This window comes from Chrysoperla carnea, chromosome 2 (genome assembly GCF_905475395.1).
Source record: "Chrysoperla carnea chromosome 2, inChrCarn1.1, whole genome shotgun sequence".
Classification (NCBI taxonomy): Eukaryota; Metazoa; Arthropoda; class Insecta; order Neuroptera; family Chrysopidae; genus Chrysoperla; species Chrysoperla carnea.
This window is the reverse complement of record NC_058338.1, coordinates 24,632,930-24,644,286: the sequence shown is the minus strand read 5'-3', so window position 1 is coordinate 24,644,286 and position 11,357 is coordinate 24,632,930. Positions and strand designations below refer to the sequence as shown.

At 29.9% G+C, this 11,357-nt stretch overlaps 1 protein-coding gene across 1 annotated transcript; it reads left to right on the top strand.

Moving 5' to 3' along the window:
• Window positions 1-5,634: 5,634 nt before the first annotated feature.
• Window positions 5,635-9,988, top strand: LOC123293254 (serine/threonine-protein phosphatase 6 regulatory ankyrin repeat subunit B-like). Its single transcript, XM_044874013.1, has 4 exons — window positions 5,635-5,774; window positions 5,863-6,285; window positions 6,499-7,053; window positions 7,577-9,988. The coding sequence occupies exons 2-4, from the start codon at window positions 5,868-5,870 to the stop codon at window positions 9,430-9,432; spliced, it is 2,829 nt and encodes a 942-aa protein (XP_044729948.1). The 5' UTR covers window positions 5,635-5,774; window positions 5,863-5,867; the 3' UTR covers window positions 9,433-9,988.
• The last annotated feature ends 1,369 nt before the right edge of the window (window positions 9,989-11,357 follow it).

Genomic DNA, 11,357 nt, shown 5'->3' with positions numbered 1-11,357 from the left:
GTTTTTAAACAATTTTTAAATTCTTTCATTTCATCTAAAAATCGAGTGTACACTGCTTCTGACTTCAAATCGTCTGCTATTGTAGCAGAAACCATAAATGAATTTATTAATGTCACTTGAGTTTGTAATAATATATTAAATTTTTTACCTACGAAAAGCAAGATTTTTTTATAATCAAATTAATACATATAAATTAAAAATCAAGTTGTGAGAATTCACGTAGACCGTACCGTTTTAATGTATGATGGGAAAATTCAAAATGAAAAATTTGATGATGACTTTAAATTTGACCTTTCTTATTATTTAAATTAGGAAATTGTTTCCAAGTCGTGTCAAAGTGATAACAGAATGATAAAAAGAAAAAAACTTACCATCAGGTTGGGACTCAATATTTGCTATAATATCATCATTAAGATGAGCAATCAAAGTTCTATACATAGCTATAAATGTTTTTCCAGGGAAATTTGCCATCACTTCACACAAATGATTAATAACAGCCGTAGGTAAATAATCATCAATTATTAAATCGTCAATGTTAAAAACCAAATCCGGTAAATCTTCATTTAAAATATTTCTCAAAGATCTTAATATTATAGATATTAATTTTTGTTCACGATGTAATTTCGAGAACATATTAAATAATGAAATCATAAATTTTGAATATTCTTGAATTTGATTCGATGTTTTATGGTTTAACATCGAATAAATAATGATATCACTAGCCATTGTTTCCACAAGATTTGGATTTATATCAGTTAATATTTGGAACACTTGATAAATATTCTCAAATGAATCCGTTGTCATTTTCATTATATTTTTTAGCAAATTTTGTACATATTCGTTAAATTTTAGTTTATCTAAAAATTCTTTATTGAATTCTGATTTGATTTCTTGAAGATTATTCAACAAAACGTAAAACAAAGATAAAGATTTTTCAATTGAAAATTTTTTTACATTTTTTAATAATTTATTAAATTTTATTTCATTTTCTAAACCAAATAACTTAGCAAATATAACGAATAATTGAAAAATTACTTTGGTATCATTTTTAAAACATTTTATAAATGCTGCAAAATATATATTGAGTAAATTTTTTAAATCGTTTATTTCTGAATTTGGATATATGGAACGAAACTTTATTATAAAATTAAGAAGTAATGAATTCAAAACTTTTGTTTCTTCTTTAGATTCTTCGTTAACGTTAAATAAGTTACTTATTGAAATTTTGTATTGATTCTTCAAAGAAATTGGAAATAAAACCTGTGAACAAATTGTCAATTTTATAATTATGAGAAAATCTCTTATAATAGTCAAGAAAGCAATAATTAAAATGTAGATACGATATTTTGAAGTTGTTACCACGTGAATCTATACATTATTAGTAATATTTTCCCCGCAAATATAGATTTAAGCACCGTATCGAACTATAAATACATTTGATAACTTAATTAAAGAGAATTGAAAAAAATACACTCGAACCAGGACTCGAACCCGGACCTCCCGGATTCATGTCATGTTCGAGTGTATTTTTTTCAATTCTATTTAATTAAGATTACTAGACAAGATATCTGTCAATATTTAGTTTACGCCTGTATGTAGCATATTACATCAAAAATAATCGAAGACCATAATGTAAATATCGTATGCATAATTATAAGTAAACAACAACAATAAGTAATAATAATAAACATTTGATAACCCCCAAAACTCTATTTATTGAGTTTTTCTTCAATTTGATTTATATATATATATTTATTTTTTCCCACTTCAACTAGGCATATACAGCGACTTTCTTCAATTCAAATTAATTGAAATCCGATGCAAAAGGTTGTTACTAAGAGGAACAGTATCATATTCACAAGCGTGGATTCAAAAGGGAAAACCGTTTTTTTCGTGGATTTTACGGATTTTTAAACAGGATATTTCAACAATTAACTCAGTCAATTGTTTGTTTTCATTTGTTTTTGTAATATCCTGTGGAAAAAAAATTTAAATAAAGAATACTTACTTGATGCGTAAAATCAACAATTCTTGAATGGGTGTCAATCAATTTATCACTTAATTGACTTAAAATTAATAACGTATCGTTTATTAATAAATTTAAAGCTTCTGATTTATCTTTAACAGTTTTAAAAATATTCAAGAAATTGTCTAATATTTGGTTTAATTGTTTCTTATCAACTACATGTTTTAAAATTTTATTTACAAACGCAATATAATCATTTATATTATTTTTTAAATATTGATTCATTATAGAATTTTCAAGGATAATTATTGATAGATTTACTAAATTGTTCACATCTTGGCTATTATTTTCGAATTGTTTACTTAAAACCTAAAAAAAAAATATTTTAATTCCTGTATAAAGACTTATATTATATACCTTAAACAATTGCGACAATTTAAAAAAGAATCATTTATCATCGATTTTGCTAAAAATCGGAGCCGTCTCAAAAAGTTAAGATAATCAGCGCTCTTGAGCTGCTACCAAAATAAAAGAACAATGCTTAAAAATCGTGTTTAATGTACCGATAAACGAGAATTCGAGTTTTGGAAATTTGATAATCTATTAGAGTTTAAGCAAATCATTGCGCATAATAGGGAATATGCATGTATTTTTTTTTTTAATTTTAATTCATTGTTTACACCGTTATAACAAAGTAAAAAATATAAATACTGCTTAAAAATGATGTAATTAAGTGTAAAAAAATATTTAAAATACATTATAATTTTGAGATATTTAAACGCAGTTTTTTGGCGCTCTCTGTTAATGACGTATAAGTACGTGATCTGTCAATTGGTGAAAGTTCAATGTATAATTTACACTTTAAAAAAATGAATTTACAACATAGAATTTACACACATGATTATTAAGTTTTCTAACAAAAAGCTGTAGAATAGTATAATTTAACGACGTGGCTATCCGCACAATACCGTATACGGTCTATTTAAACGCGGTATGAAATTATTTTAGCCCTTAATCTCTGTATAAACGCATACCGTGTGTTATAGCTTACCGTGTGAGGTATAGAACCATTCACGGCTTAATAATCCCAATATAAACGCATACCGTGTGTTATAGCTTACCGTGTGCGGTTAAAAACCTCGCACGGCTTGAAAATCTCTGTATAAACGCATACCGTGTGTTATAGGTTACCGTGTGGTTAAAAACCTCGCACGGCAAAATCTCTGTAGAATACGCTTTCCCATCTGTATTGTGTATACCGTGGACGAGAGTATACCGCACACGGTATGTAAAATTTCTGTAGAATACGCTTTTCCATCTGTATAATGTATACCGTGGACGAGAGTATACCGCACACGGTATGTTACATTTCTGTAGAATACGCTTTCCCATCTGTATAATGTATACCGTGGACGAGAGTATACCCCACACGGTATGTTACATTTCTGTAGAATACGCTTTCCCATCTGTATAATGTATACCGTGGACGAGAGTATACCGCACACGGTATGTTACATTTCTGTAGAATACGCTTTCCCATCTGTATAATGTATACCGTGGACGAGAGTATACCGCACACGGTATGTTACATTTCTGTAGAATACGCTTTCCCATCTGTATAATGTATACCGTGGACGAGAGTATACCGCACACGGTATGTTACATTTCTGTAGAATACGCTTTCCCATCTGTATAATGTATACCGTGGACGAGACTATACCGTACACGGTATATTTCATTTGCTTCAAATAAGCCTTCCAATCTATATTGTGTATACCGTGGACGAGACTATACCGCACACGGTATAAGGGCTCGACGGCATAAAGAGTATACCGTGAAAAAGTATACCGTGCACGGTATAAAAGGGCTAAAATAATTTCATACCGCGTCTAAATAGACCGTATACGGTATACCGTGGACGGTCTAGACCGTAGACGGTATTGTGCGGATAGCCACACCGTTTGTTGAACCACCTGTGTATTTTAAGAATTCAGACTTACATTTAAAATTACTTTTTTTGTATTATCTTGAATGTCAGAGGTATTTAATTGCATAAAATGTTCTGATATACAGCATTCAGTTAAAATTTCAACCAACTGATCATTACACTTTTCATTTTCTAATTTTGAACAAAACCAATTAATTATGGTATCTTCTTTCTTTTGTAAATATAATTCATTCGATAATAGTGCATTTTTTCCAAGTTTAATACGTTTTGATAACGGTTCACTATCATCATCTAATCGGCGAACCAATTCTAAAATTTATATAAAACGAGTTTTGTAATTTTTATATTGCCTACGAAAAGTTGAGAAACATTATCTGTTGTAAATTAAAGGTAAGTTTTAATGTAGCAGTTAATTAAATGTATTTTAATTTTAAATTTGGAAATCAAACCTTTCATTAACGCCATTTTTATTTGGGATTTTTCATACAATTTTTTTAACTTAGTAATACTCTGTTTTCGGGAATCAACATAGCCACTGAAAACAAAACATGCTTTTTTGTCAGGTTATGTCTTCAATTTGCGTTTTATTCACAGACTTATTTGTTATATTGTTCATAGGCTTAAGTCTGTGATTTCAATCCAAGAATGGGTTCGTAATTTTCAAGGACTGTCAAATTGTACATGGAGCCCAAAATTGGGTACCTAGATGGTACTAACTAATAAGAACATGCACAAAGGCCTAAATTCAAGAAATGATATCTATAGAAAGTTCTTAGTAGTTTTAAAAGTTAATTTAGTATTTGATTTTCATCTTGATTACAATTATGAAATTATGAAAAATTATATTATTCAATTCGTTCAATCATAATTTAAAACAGTTACTGTCCACTATAATTATCTTTATGAGGTTGTGAAATATGATTGAACCATAAATTTTCAAGCATTAAACATAATTTACGTATAGTTCAATAATTGTTAATCGCATTCTATATGGCCTAAAAACATATAATGTGAATAATTCTCAACACTTCAGAGTGAGTGGCTGGGAGCTAATAAATAAAACCATTTAAGGCATGTGCGATTATAATCGTCTTATAAAGATCTCTATATTTTTTGGAGAAACTGATTTCATGCGCTAGTATATATCTATATATCTCAAACTCAGACCAATTCATAGACCTTTTCATTTTTAAAAGTGATTATATTTTGTTTCGGACAGTTTTTAAAAAACTAATGTGATAAATGAATAACAATTATCTTGTATCTTTGTCTAACTTATTACTGTCCGTCCGATACAATAATGAATTGTAATTGAAATGTAAAGGTCTATTGACCATTTCAAAACACAGGATCCTCTATCAATATAAAAATATTATTTATCCATGTCTTCCATTGATAGGAACTCACTTTTTATATAATTGTATAATTAAACAATAGGGTTTTTCATTTAAAAAATGATTTTTTTTTGTTTCGGACAGATGTCAATCAAGTAAAGACATATGACATAACTTCTATCTTTGTCAAAAAGCGTTGTTTGATAAAGGTAAAATATATTGGATTTTCTTTATTTGAATAGTTTTTTGACAACTGTCCGAAACAATTAACGCAAATCTATGAAAAGGCCTATGCATTATGTAATAGGACAACAGACTGCTCCCAGTTTGGTGTCTCCCTCCGTATTATATTTAAAAAACACGTAATAGATTGAAATGACATCATGATCGATGCAGAAGTTTCCTACTGTGTTTCACTGTGGTTATTCAAAGTTTTATCTATTTTTTTTTTTATTAATTTGATTAATTTATATATATTTTGTGAATTGTAAAATTGAATATGTGGATAAACTTCATTCTAAATTAGGTAAAACTGGTAAAACACAATTGTTAATACCGATTAAAATCAAACTTATTATTAGCAGTCGAATTACATTTTAATAACTTTCTTGCAGAGAATATGGATTCAAATTCAGAAAACATGAATAATCTACATGATTTATCTTACAGTGGTAAATTAGAACAAATTACAAAATTGTCAAGTATTGAAAAATACATAAATGAACCAGATAGTGATGGAAGAACGCCTTTACATTTATCATGTTTTCAAAATCATTTAAATGTGGCAAAATATTTAATAAATTCAAATGCGAATGTTAATTGCCAGGATAAAAATTTAACAACACCTTTACATTGGGGTGTATTTAATAATAATATTCAATTGGTTCAAATTTTAATTGATAAAAAATCTGTCATACAAGCAAAAGACCGCAATGGAATACAACCTTTGCATTTGGCATCCTTAAAAGGAAATGTACAAATTATTCGACTTATAATGTCAAAAGGAGAAATTCATGAAACTGTTGTTGATAATCAAGGTAAAATTAGCTTTACTTTTTAGAAATCAGCAACCTTATCATATAAAACGCCCAGATCAATTGTCAATTCAGTAAAATCAATTTTTTGGATTTTGATAACGTCATCAAGTACAAACAATTGATTTTTATGGTTAATGTAGCCAATTTTTTGTGCCATGTAAAATTATTTGAAAAGTATGGGCACAAAACTCATGTGTTATTTGAATCTTTCAGGTATTTCACCACTCCATTTAGCCGCATATTGTGGTAACACCGAAGCACTTGAAGTATTGTTGGAATATTTTGATGTACACGCAACTGACAATCGATCAATAAATGCATTAAATTTAGCAGCATCCACGTGTCAAACGAAATCGGTACAATTATTGTTGAAAAAAGGTGCTTCGACACACCATGGAGATAATTTAGGTCGATATCCATTACATTGGGCCGCCGTATCAGGCGATTTGGAAATGATTAAACCATTATTATCTGATTATTATGATGCTATAGACGCATTTAAATGTACCCCATTGTTTTTGGCCACTTCGTATGGCCATGACGATGCTATTTGTTGTCTGTTAAAGAAAAATCATCAATTACACTTAGAAAGCGGACAAAGTGAACAATATTTAATATTAACGAATATAGATGGTCCTGATTCCGTAGTAAATAAAAACTATAGTGAAATTTCAGCTTTACCAACAACGATTCATTGGGCCGCTGCATTTTGTTCCTCCCATATCATTGAGAAATTATTAGATGCCGGTGCAAATATTGAAGAATTAGGTAAGCAAATGAAAATTATTTTTTGCTCGAAATTGATACAAATTTGTCGAAACCTAAAAATCGAGAAATATTTCTCCTCGATACCCAAATAATTGACTTGAGTAACAGCCGTTTGAATTATAGGTAAAAAAAATTGTTATAGACAAAAGAAGGCTTTTCAGTTTTTTAAATTTTCCTTTATGAAAAAAGCACATCGATTGCAATCACATCGAAAAAAAGCACATCGAAAGCAGTTGTAAAACCTGATCTAAGTTGATGATAAAAGATGAAACGTTATACGTATCGATTTGTATTTACTTCATCTACAATTTCTTGCGTACTGAGTTTAAACGGTATTTTTCATACGAAAAAAACTGAAAATCATTTTATCCAAAAATGAAACAGCTGTAACTTGACTGTCAAGTTACCGAGACGAATACAAAGCAGTTGTCTAATCGATTTTCATTTTTCGGTAACAAAGCACTATTTCCACCTATAGAAATTACTCTTTCGGGGACTTAATTAAACAGGTTTTTTTATTCAGGTATTCGTCATAATACACCATTACACACAGCGGCTGCATTTGGTAATCAAGCAGTGATTAAGCTTTTACTAGATCGAGGGGCTGATATTAATGCAAAAGATGAAGATGACAGCACTGCATTGCATTGGGCAATAGTACATCGACACATTGAATGCGTCAAGCTTTTGTTAGAAAAAGATGCGGACACTGCGGAAGCAATGTGTTGGGCAGCTGCAGGCGGAGATTTAAATATCGTTAAACTGTTACACGAAACCACCGATTGTGATATAAACGAAAATGATGAGAATAGTTGCGATGAATATTCACGAAATCCATTAATGTGGGCTGCAACTTGTGGTCATGCGAATGTAATCGAATATTTACTGGATAATGGCGCTGACATCAGTTGTTACGATGTTATTCACTGGTGTGCTGTGAACGGTTTAGTTGATTCGATCAAAAAATTACTAGAATTAGGTGTGGACGTGAATGAATCTGATTTAGGATTTAATCGTACCGCATTACATTGGGCTGCATGGAGTGGGAATATTGACGTCGTAAAATTTTTATTAAGTGTTGATGGAGTAGAAGTTAATGCGGTTGAAGATCAAGGCGATTTACCGATACACTATGCAGTGGTTAATAAACATTTGGAAGTGATTAAATTGTTAATTGAACATGGATCAGAGTTAAATAAAAGGGGAGATTTAGGACTACCTTTATGTATGGCAGTACGTGATGGAGATTTAAACATTATCAAAGTGCTAGTAGATGGCGGTGCGGATGTTAATCTTGCGGAATATGACGTGGATGAAACATCTAAACCCTTACAAATCGCGCTTGAATATAGTAGTATGGAAGTTGTTAGATACTTACTTGAAAAAGGGGCTGAAAAAATTTGTTTCATTCATCGCCTGGCCGAGTGTGGAACAGTTAAAGATACTGAAAGCTTTATTAAATCTAATGATATAAATTCCGTAGATAATTGTCTTCGGACACCACTATTTTATGCCGTGCGAAAACCGGATAATTTAAAATATTTAATTTCTTTAGGTTCTAATATTAATCATCACGATTACTTAAACCAAACACCGGTTTATCGTGCAATTGAATGGGAATGTTTAGAATCGGTTAAAATTTTAATTAAAGAAGGCGGTGACTTGAATTACAATGCTCGACGTGAAGGTTATACACCGTTAATTCGTGCTATCGAAACGGAAAATTTTGAATTATTTAAATTAATCGTTGATAGTAACGCTTCGATAACTATGAGAGACGATAATCAACGTACTCCATTGCATCATGCCGCATGCAAATCTGGTAATATAGGTTTAAATATGATGCAATATTTATTATCTAAAGGTGCTGAAATTAATGTATTCGATTTGTATGGTGCAAATCCTTTGTATTTAGCCGTAAAAACGGTACATTATAGTGCGTATTATGATACAAACGTAAAATATCTTTTGGATAATGGGGCCGAATTAAATACACTTGCAAAATATGATGAAACTACTTTAACACCCCTATCGTATGCGGTTATGGAAAAAAATTATAAAATGGTAAAATTATTAATTTTATACGGTTCAGATTTATGTTTAGATCGAAATATAATTAATCTTTGTCCGGATGTTTCGTATCTAAGATTATTATGTTTCGCGGGGTTACGATTGAAGAATTTACCAATCACAGTAAATGATTCTAATATACAAAATTATATTAAATATGTAGAAACGAATCCATTCAATTTAAAAGTATTATGTCGAATTGCGTTACGTGAGACATTACAGAAAACATATTTACGATTTGTAAATAATGCGCAAAATGTACCTAATTTGGTAAAACAATTTTTATTATTTAATTCAGATCATGAATAATAGCAGATTTTTAGTTCCAAAATATAAATAATTCGGACAGGGAACGTATAATCTGTACCTTTAAAAACGTAAAATACCTCATACTTAAAAGATACTCGTTTACTTTTTTAATATAAAATATTTTATATTTTTTTTAATAGAATGCTTCTTAGGCCACGTAAAGTGTTAAACGTGCGTTTTGCTACATATACTTAACGCCTATCATGTTAGAAAAATTAAAAAGTCTATGGTTTAGTTACACTTTTCACCACGCACAAAACTCGCATTTTTCTTTATAGATAGGGTGTTTCATTTTCGATGTTATTTTTTAATAAGCTGCTCTGTATTTTGACATGTGTCAAGTAAGAACATTCCGAACATAACGAAAATGGCGAAATATTTGATATTTGACCGGTTTTGCAATCGAATAATCTCTCGTGAAGTAGACGAAACAACTAAAAAAAGAGGCGATGGTCTTCAAAATCGGTTCAGCTTGAAGAGAGCTATAAAGCAAAAAATAATTTAATGCAGAGTGTTCTTAGCTGTTTGTTGTTGTTTCAAGTGTGAGATTAGGGTTCCGTACTCAAAACAATTGGTATTCATATTTTTTAAGAATAAAATATATTTTTATAATACTACTTCAAATTTTAAAATAATATAAAAACAAAAAAATTGTTGTTATTTAGATTTTTGTTAAATTTGTTGTTAAAAAGTTTATTCAACGAATTTAGTATTTCGTTATTTGAATCTATGTGATTGAATCAGTGTTATAACAATACTTAAGCAGAATATATATTACTTTTTTTCTAATTTTTTAAACTAATCGAGTTGTTTTATTATTTATTAAAACCAAATTTTAATCTTTTTATGAAAATGCAGAAAATTAAGGGATCTCATCAAAACAAAGGTGAGTCGAGGAGAAAAACGAAATTTTTCCATGGTAGTGGTAATTCACACAACCTTATACTGATGTATCATAAGACTTTTTCCACACTTGAATTAGCAACATTTTGCAACGTAAGTTAGATACAGAAAAATGATCCAAACAACGGCTCAAAGAGGGACATCTTAAAAATTCTTAAATAACTTTGTCCGATAGAATTATTTAAGTCAATTTATAAGAGAAGACCACTAAAAACTGTTTTTATTTAGATCGTTAATCTTCGATTATCGAAGTTAGACAAAAAACGTTAGTTTATAAATCCCCCCCCCCCTTGTATTTTATTTTCCTGAAGTTTATTTTTGGACACCATAAGGCCATTTGTAGGAAATGGTACCATGATGTTATCGTATCCCTTCACCGAAACAACGTTTCTCTTACTACGTTTACGTAATTCCTGTAAGTAATTTTTATGTGTTGATTCTGTCTCCGGATTCTCACTCCGTTTTCGACTCATAGAAGATCAGGAAAGTTTAAAATGAAACATTCAAGACTTAAATTAACATATAAAGCTGTATGTGTTCATGTGAACATAAGGGGAGAGTGGGTGATGCTGCATTTTGAACGTTTTATCGATGGTGCAACTACAGTTTACACGGTATCAGTATAGACATTATTATACGATATTGCGAATTTACAAATATAATAATTGTTCGCTGACACTGTCATAAAATTGGTTATATATTAGTAAATATTGAAAATATTTGTTCACATTGCCATTGTTGCATAAACATAAACGTATTCTTTATTTTTAATATGACATAAATTCTTTTATTTTTTTAATAACATAATCACGCGATATGAGTAACTGAGGCACATCGGGTGGAAATCATTGAACTGTAGAATTATGTAGAGGAATAGAATCTGGCATGAGTAGGTACTATGTTCAGTAATGTTACCATATATGTAATATACTCCAATGTTACAAACAAAATCTGAAAATTTGTAGGTAAACACTTGCAGTTTTATCTTAACAAAATATTTGGGCGTAGCGAGAAGTCTGAGT